Source organism: Brienomyrus brachyistius, chromosome 10 (genome assembly GCF_023856365.1).
Source record: "Brienomyrus brachyistius isolate T26 chromosome 10, BBRACH_0.4, whole genome shotgun sequence".
Lineage (NCBI taxonomy): Eukaryota > Metazoa > Chordata > Actinopteri > Osteoglossiformes > Mormyridae > Brienomyrus > Brienomyrus brachyistius.
This window is the reverse complement of record NC_064542.1, coordinates 2,046,351-2,065,647: the sequence shown is the minus strand read 5'-3', so window position 1 is coordinate 2,065,647 and position 19,297 is coordinate 2,046,351. Positions and strand designations below refer to the sequence as shown.

At 45.3% G+C, this 19,297-nt stretch overlaps 1 protein-coding gene across 5 annotated transcripts in view; it reads left to right on the top strand.

Moving 5' to 3' along the window:
• LOC125750168 (spectrin beta chain, non-erythrocytic 1-like) overlaps nt 1–19,297 on the top strand; it is a 66,176-nt gene that overhangs the window by 20,451 nt on the left and 26,428 nt on the right. For all 5 annotated transcript variants that reach the window (XM_049027590.1, XM_049027594.1, XM_049027591.1 and 2 more), the window contains 5 exons: nt 16,188–16,339; nt 16,736–16,909; nt 17,212–17,303; nt 17,955–18,035; nt 19,172–19,287. In XM_049027590.1, coding sequence (XP_048883547.1) covers nt 16,188–16,339; nt 16,736–16,909; nt 17,212–17,303; nt 17,955–18,035; nt 19,172–19,287 — 615 coding nt within the window. The remainder of the gene's footprint in view (nt 1–16,187; nt 16,340–16,735; nt 16,910–17,211; nt 17,304–17,954; nt 18,036–19,171; nt 19,288–19,297) is intronic.

Sequence of the window (19,297 nt, the reverse complement as noted above, 5' to 3'; positions counted from 1 at the left end):
GTTTCTCCTGACGGCAGGCCGCTGAGCGCAGCGTTTGGGTTCCCCTGTGACCACTCTGGTTAGTTATAGGGCAGGTCAAAGGGCAGCAGTACTGGGTGATGAAACTGCGTGTCGTGTTCACTGAAAAATATTTGCAGTCTCTGTCAGGGGGTGGGGGATTGGGGGGGGCAGCATACCAGAAAGTAATTTGCAGTGTAATTCTTCTGCGGTCGTTTCTTACCTCCGGTCGCAAAGGATAGTGTCTTTGGCAGAAATGATAGATTTATCTGTCTTGCGAAGCTTTGAAGTGCTTCAGCGATGTTGTAACTTCTTCTTTCTGTCAAGCGTCCTTTTACGATGGGGGGGGGTGTTTGCTTGGAGGGCTGCAGCCCCCTGCCATAACTGTAGGACCGTATCGACGACAGCGAATCGCAGAATCGCGCTCTGAGGAGCCCCTCTCCCTGACCAAGCCCCTGTGCACTCACGTTCAGCCTCCTCAAGCCGATTCCTCATCTCCGGGTGCCATGTTGAGGAGTGTGTGCTTTGGGTGTGTGTGCAGTGGTGGCGAATCGTGTCTCCCCTTGCACACCATGAAACAGGCCTGTCGCTCCTGAGCTGTCCTCTCCCTATACAGTTGGTGGTCAGACTCACACTTTCACTTTTGGGCACTTCCCCATCACACCAGGTATACTTTTCGGCACAGTGCTTTCAGTGCTTGTCTGGAAGTCAGTGGAAAAGGATGAATGGCGAAGGTTCCGATACCTGAAGTATCAAACCATCCAGGGTACTTTTTGGTACTTCGGTACTTTGGGGTGAGAATTCCAAACACTTTCTTTGTCGATTTTGGTTATGCAAATAGCATAATTCAAAAACACAATACAAGCAGCATCTTGAAACAAGTTACGAACACAGAAAGCAATGATAAACGCAGGAAAAAAAATAATAGAAGTAATAATAATGGATGTGTGGACAAATGAAGAGATTCAAGCTCAGATTGTGAAATTAAACTTAATTGGTCGGAAGAACAAAGACGACAAGATCAACTGTTGCAAAGTGATTTTGTTGTAATAAATATTGGGGAATTTATAAAGCAAAAGAGAAGTCAAACATGGATTTCTCACAAACCTCTAGGAGTGATTTACACCAGCAAGGATGAAAATGGTTGTGATTGTCTCAGAGAATGCATGCAGCGCTCATGCAAACGCAGTGCAGGTGAACTTTAATGTTATATTTAAAAAAAATATGTATACTACATAATCATGATAAGGGATAATCATTGAAATTGCTAAACTTGCCAAGTTTTTTTTTTTTTTTGCCCCATGACAGACTAAAAATGTTTTAGCGAAACTTCCCTGCACTATAAAATCCGTACTGATCTGAAAGTAAGAAAACGCCTGATCTTAATCTAGCTGACTAGCGATCTACGAATCGCACATGTATAACATGAAATGATGGTGTCAATAATGCACATCCAACCCTATAATATACTACATCCATTTTTCAAATTCAGTACAAAATACCAGCCTCGTGTTGTGATGTCATTCAGAACCAGTACCAGTTTCTACACCAGTGGAAAACCAACACCTTGAAGTAACATACTTTGGTACTATCTTGAAGTACCAAAAGTACAGTACGCGTCACAGTGGGAAAGGGCTCTTTCTTTAAGAGCCCAATTGTGAAATCGGCTAGGGGAGCAGCGTGTGGCTCTGTGGGCTAAAGCCTGTGTGCCTGTAATCAGAAGGTCGCAGGTTCAAACCCCGCCTCAGACTGTGGGTTCTTGAGCAAGGCCCTTAACCCCCAGCTCCCTGGGCGCCGCTACGGGTGGCAGCCCTTCGCAGACAACTTCCTCTATGAAAAAAGAGCAAGCTGTGTAAAGACAATTTCCCTACGGGGACAATAAAGTATCGATTTTTTATTATTATTATTATTATTATTAATAATTTAACATGTCATTTTACACTTCAGGCAAATGTCACTCCATATTCCTCCCTGCTCCCAATGACCATGCTGATATACAGCACCTTCCACGATTATTGGCACCCCTTGCAAAGATTTGTAAAAGGGGTTAGAAAAAAATCTACCTTCGAGTGAAGTAGTTTTATCTCACACAAAAAATGAGAATAATCCAACCTTTCATTTGAATTCAATTTATTGAAATAAACAGAAATCCTTCATCAAGAAATAATATTTTTTTTATTAAAAATACATGTGCCACAATTGTTGGCACCCCTGCATTTAATGCTTTGTAAAACCACCCTTTGCCAGTATAACAGCACTGAATCTTCTCCTATAAGATTTTATAAGGTTGGAGAATACAGAGCAGGGCATCTGAGACCATTCCTCTTTAGAGAATCTCTCCAGATCACCCAGGGTCCTCGGCCCTCTCTTGTGCACTCTCCTCTTCAGCTCAGCCCACAGGTTTTCAGTGGGGTTCAGGTCAGGGGACTGAGATGGCCATGGCAGAAGCTTGATTCTGCAGTCAGCTACCCATTTTTGTGTTGATTTGGACATGTGCTCAGGATCACCGTCCTGCTGGAAGATCCAATGAGGCCCAGTTGCACTTTCCTGGCGCAGGCAGCAAAATTTTGAATTTAAATGTCCTGTCATTTCATGGAGCCCATAATGCCATGTACCCTAACAAGGTTTCCAGGGTCTTTGGAGGAAAATCAGCCCCACATCACAGAACCTCCACTATATTTCAGTTGGGATAAGGTTCTTTTTACTACAGCCATCCTTCTTTTTACACCAAAACCCACCTTGAATGTTTTTTTACCAACAAGCTCAATTTTTATTTCATCAGACCATTGAATTTTGGTTCCAGTCAAAGTTGTAATAGTGTTTCGCAAACTCCAGGTGTTTGTGGTTAACTGACAAAAAAGCTTTTTGTCTGGCATACCATCCAAATAATCTGTTAGCATGAAGGTGACCCCAAGATTTTACTTTGTCTTGTAATTCGCCACCAGTGATCCTTGGGGATTTTTTGCCTCTCTTACGATCTTCTTTACTGTATGTGGAGGAAAAATAAACTTGTGTCCTCTTCCAGGCAGGTTTGTAACAGTTCCAGTTGTTGTCCACTTTTTTATTATTTCCCTAACAGTAGAAATGGGCATTTTCAGGCGAGTAGCTATTTTTCATACCTATTCCCTGACTTATGAAGGTCAACACACTTCTCCCTCATTAGTTTCGTATGTTCTCTTATCTTTGCCATGTTTATGGATGACTAAGGGAATTTGGCCTCTGTGTCACCTCATGTTTGTACCCCAGTTAATCAGGAAGTCATGGATGACAGCTTGGAGGTTCCTTTTCACTCCAACAGTCAACTCAAAGATGTTCAATTTACAGGAAAAACGTGCTTCAGTTACATTGTGTTCACTATAATTCCCAGGTGTGCCAATAATCGTGGTTATTGTTATTGGGTGTTATTGTTAAAAATAGTTATGTCTTGATGAAGGATTTGTTTTTCTTTTGAATAAATTCATTTCAAAGAGAGGTTTTCAAAAAATTTCAATGTGAGATGAAGCTACAGCACTGAAAGGTAGATTTTTTTTTTCTAACCCTTTTCACAAATGGTTTTACAAGGGGTGCCAATAATTGTGGAGGGTGCTGTAAATACTAACTACAGATGACTACATCTACTGCTTTTCTGAGGGGGGGGGGCAGTGACCTCATTAGCAGACTTATGTCCAGCATGCCTGTTTTATTGACTGCTGTGACTCCCCTGCTCAGAACGATCGATTTCAGTTTCACTTGAATGCACTGTTTTGAAGTGGTTCCCAAAAGCTTTCTAGCCGGATGCTTTTAGGGATCAGCAGAAGATCTGGTCATTTTCCAGATGTGGACTTTGCACCTTTTGGGGAACACAGGCCTCGGGTCAGCTCTTCATACTCGTGATTAAATGCGGCAGGCCAATGGGTGAATGACCCCCAACATAGGCGAGAGTGTGAGGTTGGAGAAAGTTGAACAGACAGTTTCATTAGAGTTGGATGCAGTCAGCAAAGGTCAGGCGATAACTATGGTAATTATAGTCATCTGATTACTGCTTATTATTATTGTTCACCTTTTACCTGTATTGGATAAGTGGTTATGGAATCATGCTTGTTTTATAAGCCAGTGTTGCCCAATCTGGTCCTGGAGACCCACAGAACCTCCCCCAGCTCTCTGGTAGGGAGGTCGGAAGGAGCAAAAACATGGACCTACTGTCCGTCCCCAAGAACTGGGTTGGGAAGCAGTGTTATAAGCAGTTATGCAGCACAGGGTCACGGTGAGCTTGGGGCTCAGTCCTTGTTGGAAAGACGCAAACAGTTACACTGTTGTGGGAAAAGTAGAAATGGCAGGTTTCCTTTCTGCGTAATTCCGGATGTGAGAGGGAACGCGAGTGGCCAGAGGAAACCTGCTCAGCACACGGGGAAGATGCAAACTGCACACACACTGCATGCCCCCCCCCCATCCCTGGAGGTATGAGATGACAGTGAATATGCTACCTAGTCACTATAATAATTATCCATTCATCCTCTAAGTACTTATCCTTCTTAGGGTCGGCGATCAACTTTTGTTTGTTTGTTGGCTTATGATATTAAATCAGAAGTGTTCGCTCACTGCCCAGTTCCCATGTGCTTTATGTGGATCAAACCCCCCCTCCCCCCTGCTCAGTAACTGAGTTCCACAGAAATTATGAGCGGTAACGTGCTACAGTGCTCTTGTATGTCCCTGGACCCCCCCTCCGATAACTAGATGCTGCTCTGCCTTCCTGTGGCTCCTGCTGTCTGGGCCTCATGGTGGGGATGTTGCGACACCGGCGGGTTCAGCAGCAGGGCGATCTCTGCTCGGGCTTCCTGTCTGACCCCCACGCAAGCAGTCCTCTCCAATATCAGCGGGGGGGGGGAGATAAGCCAGGAGTACAGGGGCAAAACTCAGCTCTCCGGTGGGCCTGACTCAGCACGGGGTGGACTCTTTCGCAGCCTGGGGCCTACCTCGTCCTCTCGTGCCCTTCCGCTGCCTGCATCCACAGTGTGGCTCAACACCCTCGCCCCATTTGACCCTTGCTGTTAGTTTAGGGATTTGAAGCTGTTGGGTGACGCTCTCTGCTTTCCCTGGTGAATGTCACCATTTACCTTTTGTCACGCCCCACGGGACAGTGGTAAATACGTGCTTTTCCCTGCAGCGCTGGCGTTGGTGACGCGGCGGGTTGCAGTGCGCGATAAGCAGAGAACCACCCGCTCTGCTGGGCGCACTCTTGTCCACATGAACGCGGCTTTTCATAAAGGGATGGAGTTGTGTTTGAGTTCTTATCCTTTCTTCTGTTTCTGATCCTGGATCTGGTTTGGGGGGGGCAGCGCAGGGCTGGGGTACGCCCTGGACTAAGGCCACACGCTCTCACATCGTGATTATATGGCGTATACGCAGTAATCACTAGGGCTTCAGATGACGGGCGTAATGCTCTGTCTGGACACCGGCTTTTCGATGCCATATGAACATTTATTAAGGCCCATAAATTGATAAACAGATTTGTAGCGTCCCTAAAATTTTAATGACAGGTGTGTTATGACACCCAAAGTTAGCAATCTGTATAGATAAGATGTCTTTATATTTAATAAATGTCTGACTTTAAATTGGAAAAAGCTCCACCACACCACCCACATCTTTCTACCTTGTTTATCCACAATATCTGCTCTTTCAAAAGACGTCGTGGTTGCTGAGCTGTCTCTTTCCTCACCCCCAGCTTATCGCTGCCAGGATTTACCCACACAGTCGCATGTGGCGTGTTCCGCTAACTGAATTTAATAAGCATAAATATATCATAAGATATCTGGACCGGAGGCCAGTCCACTTCAGGGCACATACACTCACAGACTGGGCAATTTCAACACACCAGTTAGCCTGACTGGCCTTAGACTGTGGGAGGAAACTGAAGTATCTAATAGCGATTCATCAGAGAGTCACTGGACCCTCCCGAAAAACGCAAATATAAATATTTCATTGAAGGTCCATATTTGTACTCTTTTTGAATAGCAGTATCATTTAATAGAAATCATCTCCACAGAGCCCTTTACAGCCTGGTCTATACTTCTTCACGATGTCTCAGATCACATATGTAATTAATACCTGGCATCACCGCTGGTCTGATGGCGTGTGTCAATGGGTCCCAAGAGCTCGTCTGCCTGCCACTTACTGCCTGCATCCTAATGCCCAGCGGAGCAGCGTGTGATGAGGGTGTAAGGAACTTTTTGGTGATAAACACAGGGTTTCCGCAGCTCCTTCAAAAGACAAAAATCCAACAATCTGCATTTTAAGCCTTAAGATTTTTGAAATACAATTTTGACAGGTTTTAGAAATTGGCTAGATTATGAAGTCAACGTTACTTTTATAAAGTTGCATTAAGTCTCTCTTTTAAATGTGTTTTTGGAAAAATCTGTATTGATCACGCTTTAACAAAACTACAAAAAGAAGCCGAAATATAACCAATACCCGCTAACCATTAAGTGCAAGACATGTAGCCTGATTAGAATTTTATGGGAGCACACCCCAATGTGGCATGTAGGCTATCATGGCTCTGTCCTCTCACCAAAAAAAGTTATATAATTCACTTTGGAAGTTTTTCTCGTCCTTTGACTTTCTTTTATATCCTTCATACTTTATTGCCAGTTTGGACCTGAAATAGGTCTTAAATTGCAATCATAATGATCTTAAAAAGTCTTAAATTTAACTTGTTGAAACCTGCAGAAACACTGAAACAGCCAGTAGTTTTATAATCTCATTTACTGGTTGTTCACTGTGTTTCAGCCTCGCCATTGTTCGTCCTCATTAAAGGCATCTGGTGTTTTGCCCTCTTTCTGGTTTCCTGGTGTCTGTTTGATCACAAGCCGGCGTTGGCGCGTTTCACCCACTGCATGTAGCCTAACGGGCATGGAATGGTCTGTGAAAAGGCCTGGATATAGCGCCTTTCGCCATCGCTGTGCTTTAAAGGTTGCTGTCTTATCTGTACACTAACCGCTAGGGCTGGAGGAAGAAGCACTGCTATTTTAGTGAAGACCACAGACATGGAGATTGTAAGCACCCTTCAGCGCGCCCACACACACACACACACATTCTACCCCTGAGTATTTCAGAAATGGTCTAAAAGTCAACAGGCAAAGCTAATGAGGCCGGCGTGTTTGTATATGGTTACAGTGAAATCTTGCTGCTGATGCTTCCATTTCATGAAGGATTGTTTTACTCCGCTGCATGATCTCAAGCTGAAAGAAGGTGTGCTCTCCTATGACCGAATACTTCTCCGTGTTCGTCTCTTTCCGAGACTGGAGGGCCTGGGCGGGGTGTGAAATCGGCCCCTGGGAATTGTTTTGTTCCTCACATGCCAGGTGCTGCGGGGCGAGATCTGAGCTGTGGGGGTCGCGGGGTGGGCGGCAAGAAAAGAGGCTTTTTGCTTGTTGCGGAGAGGGTGTGATTGGGACCTGTGTGATGTCATAAATTAGGATCACTTTCCATAGGAATTGGATGTTTTTGAAACCCTAACCCTACATGGAGTGTTCAGTTAGCATTTCTGTGAGTGTGTGGTTTTCTATATATTACGTTGCGGGGACCCAATGTCCCCACAGTGCAGTAAAAAACTTGATACTTTTTACTTTGTGGGGAAAAAGAGGAAACTCAATTTTATAAAAATCTGTCAATGGAATCATCCATCCATTTTCCAACTGGATCACAGGGGGTCCGGAGCCTATCCTGAAAACAATGGGCAAGAGGCAGGGAACAACCCAGGATGGGGGGCCAGCCCATCGCAGGGCACACTCACACACCATTCACTTGCGCATGCACACCTACGGGCAATTTGGCAAGTCAATTAGCCTCAGCAGGTTTTTGGACTGTGGGGGGGAAACCAGAGTACCCGGAGGAAACCCCACGACAACATGGGGAGAACATGCAAACTCCACACACATGTGAACCAGGCGGAGACTCGAACCTGGGTCCCAGAGGTGTGAGGCAACAGTGCTAACCACTGCACCACCATGCCACCCCCCAATAATGTGCCCCTAAATGGAATCAAAAAAGTAAAATACCCAAAAGACTTGTTTGGCTTGGTTAATTATGGTTAAGGTTAAGGCTGGATAAGGGTTAGGGTCGTCATTGCTGGGATTAGGGTTCTGCCCGTAGAAATGAATGGAGAGTCCCCACAAAAATATGAATACTAATATGCATGTGTGTGTATGTGTGTTTTTACAGTGATAAGTGTCATTGCCGGAGTCAGTAATAACAGTTGTTGCAGGAAGTCTATTTGAAGAAAAGAGCTTCCAGATGAGATTATGGCTCAATTATAGGTGTGCTCCAGAAGGCCCTACTGAAAAATGGTTTCCATGACATGAAAGCTAAACAAACAAGATGCCCCGTTTGCATTCCGTTCATTTTAATTGTATCTCAGCATATCCTGAGCCGCCTCTCAGCGATTGTGAAAGCAGGACTCTACGCTAGTTTGGTTTTCGGTAGACTGGAGTGATGTGGTTTTTGTTATAGATCAGCAGACCTGCCTTCTTCCTCCAAGCATCCATTTTACCTTTTACCTTTCTATTTTTAATTTAATGTGACGTTTTCTTCAATAGATAAAAAAAGCAAACAAGATGAATTTTATAGGCTTCACTTTGCCGTAGTTTAATTGCCATCCTGTTCCTCTGGTTCACCTTGGCATGGCACCAGCCAAGCCTGTCGCATCTGCCATGAAGATATTTGCGTCCATTATGACGTTGGGCCTTATCGCCGCGCGTTCTGTCTTTGTGTGCATCGCCATAGTAACTCTAACCTTTGTGGTTGTTTGGGGCGGGGCGGTCGGCCATGCGACACAACACTGGGTCTGCAGCGAAGCGTTGCGGAAAAACTTGCAGATTATTGCAGTCTGTCTGCACCTGCGTTTCCGGTCTATTTCCTGTTTGCGGCAGCCCCACCCCTAGGGAAATTTACGGCTGGAATGGCCCCGCCCTGGCCTCGCTCACACCCCTGGCCCTTTCTCACCTGTCCATCCTGACACCATCCGGTATAATTATAATGAATTACCGTTGTCTTTTGGCCCTAAGACAGATGGCCTCATTCAGGGCCCTGTGCCCCCCCCCACCAGCCACCAATATCATCCAGACAGCCCCGCCCACTAAGCCATGACAGACCCTCATGGTCAAGGAATGCGGCTCGTTTAGGAAAGTTTTCCGGTTTGCACGCCATGGCACCGTGAGGTGTGACGACCTCATGACTCTGAAGGATTACAGACGTCTGTCTAATTTGTCCTGTCGCTTTAAATGTAAATTACTTTTTTTTTTTCTTTTTTAACGAGGAACACTTCTACATATGCACTCCCATAACCCTTTGACTAAGTCATGGTTCATTTAGAGACGGTTTTTCGTACCCAACGAGCTGTGACACCCCCTCCCCCAGTAGCTCAGCGAGGTGAGTTTCTCATCCGGGAAACAAACTGAGCACTGTCTTTGGCCCGGATCTTCAGCCTGGACCTCTGTGGCACCCTTGTAAATCGGCTTCTGGCAAGTGGCTTGTCTGGGCTGAATGAAGTCCTGGGGGTGTGGAGGCAGTGGGCAGCTCTGTTTAAGTGTCAACACTTATGTTCAGCTTTGTTGGGGTTTCAACAAAGTTGAACCTCAGACACACCCATCACCTATGAGGGTCTGTTTTTTTTTTTCTCAGGAGGGTGACCTTTGTTGAACTATTCTTAAACTGAAATGATTCTTTATATGAGCTCAAGTATATTGGAATGCTTCTCTTCATCTACTCCATCTTGCTTGACCTTGAGACACACAAACATGTACAGGGTCAGCCAGTGTACAGTGCTCCTGGAGTTGGGGGTTAAGGGCCTCACTCCTGGGCCCACAGACATGTGACTGTTCTGCCGAGGCACGAACCAGCAACCTGCTGATCGCAGGCCCAGAGGCTAAGCCCGCTGAGCCCCACAGCGTCCAGCTATGCCCATCGGCGAACAGCACTTTAACTGTGGTACCACGTAATCACATGCTTCGTCATCCTGAATATATTGCAGTGGCTTTTGTTAAAGTGGGGAATAAACCAGACTGAAGATCCAGACGGAGAAGTTCTGGCAGTCGGCAGGCTTCCCAACAGCTCAGTCCAGGTTCGTAACGGCTCTCCTCTGACGACTGCATTTCGCTCTGCTGGAATCAGGTCAGGCATGACGCGTGGGCGTCTTTGTAAAGTCAGCGCCTCGCGGGTGTTATATACCGCAGCAGCAGCTGAGTCGCTCGGGTCTGATCATCCGCAGGTCCTTCCCATTTTGGTACGTGCCACACTGTGGGCGGGACTTTCTGCAGCTTCTAGCCAATGATCTTCCCTTGGTGAGCTGGATTAGGAGGGAGTATCCTGCAGTCATGTTGCTACCTCCTGCTGTGCCCCGAGGCCTGGTTCTGTCACGACACAACCAGCCCCAGCTGGAATGGTCCAATTGTTCATCTTGACATGAAGGCAGTCCCCCCCCCCAGGCAGGTTCATAATAGTGCGATCCACTTCAGATGTTGCCGTTTAGTTGTGTGAGAGGGCTCCGTCTTTTCTCAGCGGACGCTCGAATTGCAGGGCTGCGCGTGCGCTTGGTGCCAGCCTCCATTAAGCCTGGGAGGAACGGCGGCTGCATGAAGCAGGAAAGCACAAAGGGTTTTAGCTACGGTGTGATAGAAACCATGCCGGGAGATCTGCCGAACATGGTTATCAGCATTGGAGGCATCTTAAGCTTTTAATTTCCCCCAGTGACTCTGCACTGATAAGCGTTTGGAGCCCAGCCCGGTCCTCGGGGACCCACAGATGTTTTTGCTTCCTCCTAGCTCCCTGCCAGACAGTCCACATTTTTGCTCCTTACTGAGAACTGGAAGGAAGCAAAAATGCGGCCTTACTGCAGGACCTCAAGCTGGATTTAGAAACACTGGTTTGGAGAATGGATGGGTGAGATCTACTGTAATCGTGACATGAGTCAGTACTGAGTGTGGAACCGTTTCCTGAACACAGAACTCAGAAAGTGAAGTCTAACAGGCAGTGATTTATCTACTCAGTCCATAATAATTTTACTTTTCATGGAATTCCAGTACAAATTGGAACATTATTTCCTAGTGATGTCAGAGGGTGTATATTAGCCCCACTCTTTTTCTTGCATCTAATTAATACAAGGTAATTCCCCATTATAAAATGTACAGATGTTTGACAGAACTTGTCCCATAAAATATCTAATTGTTTTTATATTTCTCTTACTGCTACCTGTACTTGCTACTGTTCTGTTACAGTACCAGTTGAAAGTCTGGACATGCCTGTTTTTAATGCGTTTGTTTAAGGTTATTCACCTTATTGTAAATGGCCATGAGGTCAGAGGTTGAAAGTTTAGGTCCAGAAAGTAAAAATCCAGACCCAGATTTTGTTTCAGCCAACCAACTGAGTACTCTGTGAATGAGAGTCTATACTGGCTGGTTGAAACAAAATCTTGGTGTGGGTTTATGCTTTCTGAACCTAAACCTTTCACCTGTCCTTGAGGCAATGAAGTAATACATAACACATATTGCAATGACCCAGAGAAGTATTCAGCAATAAGTTTTCTCAAATTTTAGACTCTTAAAAATAACCTCGAGATCTGCTTAGGGTCGTTATCTTGTTTAAAAAAATAAATGATTTCCAGTAGGTGTGTCCAGACGTTTGCCTGGTACTGTACTACTGTGTGCTCCTCCTGACTATACTACGTTCCTAGAGCATTCCTTGTACCTGTAGTCCTTGTGTGCATTCCTCGTGCCTGTAGTGCATCCCTAGTGCATTCCTCGTGCCGGTAGTGCATCCCTAGTGCATTCCTCGTGCCGGTAGTGCATCCCTAGTGCATTCCTCGTGCCGGTAGTGCATCCCTAGTGCATTCCTCGTGCCGGTAGTGCATCCCTAGTGCATTCCTCGTGCCTGTAGTGCATCCCTAGTGCATTCCTCGTGCCTGTAGTGCATCCTTAAAACTTACAATGTAAAAGTAAAATTTTAGCCTATTATTGCTACTTCTGCTGGGCGTGTTGTTCAGTCTTGCCAGAGCGAACAATGCCAACGTTCACATTCATCCATTGCAACCTGATTTGTTCAGTTCACCGTCGACCATAAAATATGGGCACATTCAATGAATGGCGCTCATTTAGTGTGTTCAGGCATAACATTGACGGCAGTTCTGGGCTTGGTTCCGGTTACAGGTGGCTGAAGCATAGACTCTCCCAGCGCCTTTTCTGATGATGTCGTCATCCGCTGTATCTGTTGATAAATGAGCTGGGGGCACACATTACCTTTCTCTGAACCTCAGCGCAGGTCTCAGAGTGAATAATCTCGTTTTGAAACTGAATGACTCCCAAAACCACTAGTCTTTATTTAGTTCAAACCACAACTGCTTTCTTCAGCCCCCGGTCGTGTTTTTTGAGCCAGGGTCTTCGTCTTTAGGCAGTCTCCCTCACAGAGGACGAGCCTCGTCTAGACTCTGATGTCACAGGTAAAGCACACGCTGTCATGGGATTTCACCTCAGGGAAACTGCATCATGGTTTTAACATCTATCCTGACGCTTTAGATGACGTGGGGCACTATGTGCTTCTCATACTGCACTCAGTTTTTAATCTTTCTAAAGTATTTTCTCTTAATCTTAGTGTCATGCCATAGCAAGAGAGGCAAATGACACCTATGCCGCTTATTTGTGTGTGTGTGTGTGTGTGTGTGTGTGTGTGTGTGTGTGTGTGTGTGTGTGTGTGTGTGTGTGTGTGTGTGTGGAACCAGTTTTACCAGTCAAGGCGTATCCTAGGTGCCTGTTACACAGCTCTGTAACCTGCCTTTGCCACCAGGGAGTCCAGCTACAGGAGCGATTGAATCAAAGATCGCTATTGTCTTTCTGCCTTGCCCCAGCTGTACCCCCAAGAATTTACACAGCTGCAGGAACCATGATTTTACCACTTCACCTTCCGCTCCACTCAGCAGAGGATCAGATAAAGGGTTAAATCTGGGAACAGTTTAATAATCTGCTATTGTGGGAAAACTGGGAAGAGGCATTATCATCATAGTGTCTTGGCACTATGAGTCAGGTGACCATTATTCAGGTGTTTTTCTTTTTTTTTTTTTTTTTTAAACCCTCTCTCTCTACAAGACTGGATAATTACCATGTGGCAAAGGAGTTTGTGATGGAGCGTAATCACTGGGCACGCTTTGCCTAGAGGGTTTAAATCAGCTGGCTTTGCACATCTGCGTTTAGGGGTGGACACTCGTGCTGTTATCTGCTGATTCCACACAACTTTCATGGAGCCCTGACTGCCATTCCCAGACACACTCTATGTGTCCCCTTTGGTTTCGATATTTAGCAGACATCTCCCAAAATATGAAGGTGCTGATTTTTCTCATGTTGTTAAAATTTGCTAAGCACTAATACTGCACTGTCGATTTTTAGGAATCTCCCCTAGCTTTGTACTCGGGTACACTTGTCTTTACTGTGTTTTTTTTTTCACTTTGTTCTACAGCCTGCTTTAAACTTACGTTCTTCGTCTGACTATTTTTAAATGGCCGTATTTCTGTTTTCATTGTTATCACTTCAGAAAATCGGATAAGGGTCCCCTGTCCTACAAAAGAGTTTGGTTTCTTATTCATCGTCTGCCACCTTGCTGCTGACCTTAAACCATCTCTGTGCACAATTATTTGACTGCGATGTTGGCCCTTCTGCCTGCCCATGACCGGCGCACACATGGCCTCGACTCTGAGCAGAGCAAGCGTGTTTTTTTTCTTTCTTTGAAATAGGGGAAAAAATTGCTTAAGACAAAACCCGCCCTGCTCTGCGTTGGTTGTGGATGCCAAATGAAATTCCTTCAGTTCTGTTTGTGCTTGTCTTTCTCTACGTCTTGCTCAAGTGGCTCCTTGTCTGCTTATGATGAGAATGTGTGCAATTGAGACTGAAGATACATTCCTACAGATAAATGGCAGTCATCTAGGGGTCGGGATTAGAGGTTCTGGCTAGGGGTTTAAGATGAGGTTTAAGTAGCTGGATCAGTTTGCGCAAATGGCGATTTGTGTGCGAAAGGAAAGCAAGCTTTTGCATTCTTTATGTGAATGTCCGGAGGTTACGCGAACAACACTGTTCACCGTAGAGAGACATTCCTCTACCCCAAAATGTATTTGTGGGGTAATGAACGGCTTTGACACCCTGTCAAGTGTTTGTTGGGTTAATAGCTATGTAGGGAGTCTCCGGGCAGTGGCCGGGGTGGGGGAGGGGGTCGTCACAGATCACGCAACATAACTGACATATTTCGCTGCAGGCGTTTTCCTGCAAAACAGGTTTTGAATGTTCTCGAAGATGATACTGCAGTCATGTGATACTCTAGTACAATATACTGTGGATTTAATCTAATGATGCAACAGTCCAGGCAGAACGGAGATGAGGGCATGAAATATGCAACAATTCTTGGATGGTGGATTCAGATAATATTGTTTTTTTTTTTTTTTTTAGATGGTGGTATGCAAACCATTTTGACACTTGACTCCCAGATTTTGAACCCTGTTTCAATCCATCTTTGAACTTCTTATTGGGTACAAGTAAGGGCTACATCCTGTATGGGAAGCCAGTCCATTAGCGGACTTATACACCGTATGGGCAATTTACAGGCATCAAATAGGAAACCCACAGAACAGGAGGAACCTGCGAACTCCACATACAAAATTTCTGCTCTAATGCTGCTCGGCAGATAAATCGGACATTTTAATCTGTTGATTTATTCAATGTATTAACAGTTAGCAGGACCATTGATTTTAGCATAAGCCATCTTCTGAGGCAGCGAATAAATCATCATCAACAGCTGACTAATCTGTAGCCTACAGTAGGATCTGACTTCTCTGTATGACATGGGCGTGTGTCTGGATGCCTTTTGTTCTCCTGATTTTATGACGGTTCTCTGCAATGATGACATTGAACAAAAAGGCATTTTCTCATGACTTAATCTGCTTAAAATACAAATAAATAAATAAGGTGCCAGCACTTTTCGTTCACCGTGAGGATTTACGTTTATACGCGTGGGTTCTCATGCATGCATGGGGGGTGGGGAGTTTTGGCATGCCCCAGCAAAGGATGTGCCCTGGTTGTGAATTAAATTGCCAATCCCCCCCTCACCCCGGAGCAGGGTCCCTTGGGGGCCTTTGGCTGCATCTTTTCTGGCTGCCTCTTGGCGTGAATTACAAGTTGTGGGGGTGGGCAGCTGCAGAAACCTTCTCCCTGGATACCTTCATGGTACCCCTGGCCTCTTCCACTCCAGTCAGCCCCGTCACTGTGTGACTGGGAGAAGCCGCTCCGTCGTCAAGCGCTCCATAATTCTTCAAGTGGCTATTTAATCCTCCCCGTGGAACCATAAGTCAGGCAAGGATTAGCGCCCCTTTGAGGGGGAGAATGTGGGCGTCTGTTAACACAGGCTTTGCTAACATCGGTTGTCCTACTGGGGGCGCCGTGTAGCTTCCTGATGTGCGTGTGACCCTGATGTGAGTGTCATGATCACATCCACATGGAATGCAGCTCAACCCTACCAGTAATTCCCTGGTAATATCCTGAAATGTTTCCTGGCCGTGGTTTGGAAATCTGACAGGTTTCTGCATTCGGTGAATGAGGGTGGGGCGGGGGGGGTATGTGGTGATAAACCCAGAAGCTTTATAGAACTCAGAGAAGAGCAGAAGCCCACCTGCCATGGGGGCACCTCAGGGAACAGGGCACTGTGGTGGAAATGTAATGAATTGCTAGTGTGCGTTTTGATTGCGACAGTGATTGCACATGTCGTCAGTCGTCATGAATAGGTCATGAAAAGCAGAGGCTGGAGTGTCCCTCTAGCTGCGACACAAAAATGCACTAATGCAGCACTAAAATGTTACTGTAGTTGTGATCATAAGCCTTTGTAAAGTTCAGTTGCGTTTGTAATCTCCATATACATTTGTAATCATGTTTATTTGTAATCTTCACCCACATTTGGAATCTTCATGCACGTTTAATGTTCACGCACGTTTGTAATGTTCATGTCTAGTTGATGTTCATGGACTTTTGTAGTGTTTATGGGTATTTTTAATGTTCACCCACATTTGGGATTTTCATGCGCATTTGTTCTCAGGCGTTTATAATGTTCTTGCGGTGGTAATGTTCATGCATGTTCATTAGCAGTACACATAGTGTACAGAGACCAGCTGACCCGCTCATGTTCCTCATACCCAGATGAGCGTGAGGCCGTTCAAAAGAAGACTTTCACCAAATGGGTGAACTCCCACCTGTCCCGTGTCACCTGCCGCATCGGCGACCTCTACACCGACCTCCGCGATGGCCGCATGCTCATCCGCCTGCTGGAGGTGCTGTCCAATGAGCAGCTGGTCAGTATCTCCCTCTCCATGCATCTGCTTATGCTTATCTGATGTTTAATGCTTGTGGCTTCTTATCTGATGCTCAGTGTTTCTCCATTTGTTTGATCCGTTTGTTCTCTTACTCTCACTTTCTATCTTTTTCAGTGTCATGTGATCAGTGTCTACATATTTTTCAGCATGAGTGATAGCACAGGCATCACTTTTGCTGTTTGATCACTATGTCTTTTAGCCCAAGAATAAGGGAGCCATGCCCCATTTGTGTCTTTTTAAGCCACGTTTGCCATTTTGGCCGTAGATCTGCAGACTATGTGATGTAAAAAAAAAAAAAAATGAGTGTGTAAATTGAGTGGCAAAACCGTCTGAGGTCTCCATGAGGCCCTCTTTCTACTTCCCTGTGGTCCTCAGCCCCGGCCCACGAAGGGCCGCATGCGCATCCACTGCCTGGAGAACGTGGACAAGGCGCTGCAGTTCCTCAAGGAGCAGAAGGTCCACCTGGAGAACATGGGCTCCCACGACATCGTAGACGGCAACCACCGGCTCACCCTGGGCCTGATCTGGACCATCATTCTCCGCTTTCAGGTAGCTGGCCATTCTCATGATCAGCAAATAAATCCTACTTTCTGCTTATTTAAATTCTCAAAAGAATGGGAGCTACATTTATTTAGCTTATCTGGCATTTTTATCCATGGCAATTTGCAGTTCATAGACATTTCTGCAGGTGGGTGTCTGATGAGAACAATCAAACTTAATGTTCTCAAACCAGCAAACATACCCAGCCACCAGCTGACCCAAAGACAACCTTTTCAAGGCATGTGATATGTTTATATTGCTCATCTGGCACTTTTAATAGGGATTTTAATTCTCCAAATAATTGTTTTCAGATTCAGGACATTAGTGTGGAGACCGAGGACAATAAGGAGAAGAAATCAGCCAAAGATGCTCTTCTGCTGTGGTGTCAGATGAAAACTGCAGGGTACGAAAGTGGAGATCTTTTTTTTTCCCCATCTATCCAGCGTCAGTAATCACTTCTTCTAGTCGAGGGTCATGTGATCCTGGAACCTATCCCAGAATTCACAGGGCACAAGGCTGGGGACACTCAGAATGGGATACCAGTCCATCACAGGACACGCACTCTCACACACAGTCACACCCTGAAATGCAGAGATGCCAGGTTTCCTATCTGCATGTTTTTGGAGTGCGGGAAGAAGCCCGCATGCCGCAGGACGAACAAGCATGCAAGCTCTTTGTACTGCACTATTAGTTTTTCTTGTTTGCGTTTTAATGTGCATAACATAGCAATTTATTTTGAAATGGCAACGTGCACTTGAACGATGAACGTGCAGCATCCTGGACTGGCTAGACTAGATGATGATGATATCGCTGTCTTAACTTTTCCTTACATATTTGTGAATCTTTTTGTTCAAATGATTATTTTCAAGAGCAAAACTCTTCTTTTCAAACTAAATGCATTGTGACTAAGCATAGCTTTATTTTGCGTGACGTTCATTCAGGCTAGGTGCCAGTCCTGGTTCCCAGTCCTGCGATATTCGATTATTTTTATTTAAAATGATTTTTTTTTTAAAGTTCTAGGGTTTTATTCACAACGTGATCCCCTTGCTTGCAGGTACCCCAATGTCAACATCCATAACTTCACCACCAGCTGGAGGGATGGCCTGGCTTTCAACGCTATTGTTCACAAACACAGGTGATCCAACCTCCTCCTCTTTACTTTACAGAGGTTAAATTCCTTTATATGCTTACAGTTACAGGAATACAGGTTTACAGTTTCATATTTCTCCCACTGTTGCCAGAAAGGGCCTTTTTTGCCAGGTTCAGATTTGGCCACCAGCATTCTGAGATGATGTAACAGAAATCGATCTGTGTGTGGTGTGGATTAGTGTTTGCGAGTGCCTTACCTCATCCAGGTGCCAGCTGGAGTAGTTGTGATCACTCGGCCTCTGAGTCTGCCCCCATGCGTAACGCCTGTCTGGCTGCCGTATGACCTGTGTGGGGAGAGGCCTAAAAAATTAAAGACACAAGACATAATGTGAGGAAAGAAGTATTGGCTAGACTCCCCCTACTGGTTACTGGTATGATTGCAGTTTTGTATTTCAGAATCCGAATCAGAAGACAATTATCCCAAAGTAAATTTGTTTCTTAGGCTGCACATTATACAACCACACAAGAAGACAAAGATAGACAGTATACAGAACCACATACAACAATCTCTGTATGAGAATAACTATGACATCTGGAGGTGATAGATAAATTAATAGGTGGGTGATTATGATGAGAAATGTGGTAAATACTGCGCTTGAAAGATATGCAGGGTCACGTGGTTGAAATCCCCTTGATATCAAAATAAAGGCATCAGGTTGTCATGTCTGCAGTTTTGTTACGTGAATGACGTCACACGCCATCGCCGCTTTTTTGATTTCTTGATTCCCCTTGGCAGGTACAGCACAATCCATGTATCTCCCATACTCGTTTAGCATAAAGTGGGCCGTTTTTGATCAGATTTTCCCATGCAGAATTAATTAGGGTATTCATTAATGCATTTAATGTAGTCTGTAAGTTCCTGTTTGTGGGAAAGCGAGACAGGAGTGTGGCCCGGAACTACAAAAGTTCCTGGTCAAGATGGCCTAGGAGGTAGGATCCTGAACTTTTGGTGGGAAAGCACCTTCTGGGGATGCTGCTAAAGTACTTGCTAAAAAAAATGATGCTCCTTTTTAAAAGTGCAACATAAATACAGTTGAATAGAATTGAACTGGATGTCTGAGATCGGAGAAGCTGTAGAATAAAGAGGTTTGCATTAAAGAGACGTGCTTGTTCACCCCCCAGGCCAGACCTGATAGAGTTCGACACACTGAAGAAGTCGAATGCACACCACAACCTGCAGAACGCGTTCAACCTGGCGGACAAGGAGCTGGGCTTGACTAAACTGCTGGATCCCGAGGGTCAGTCTGG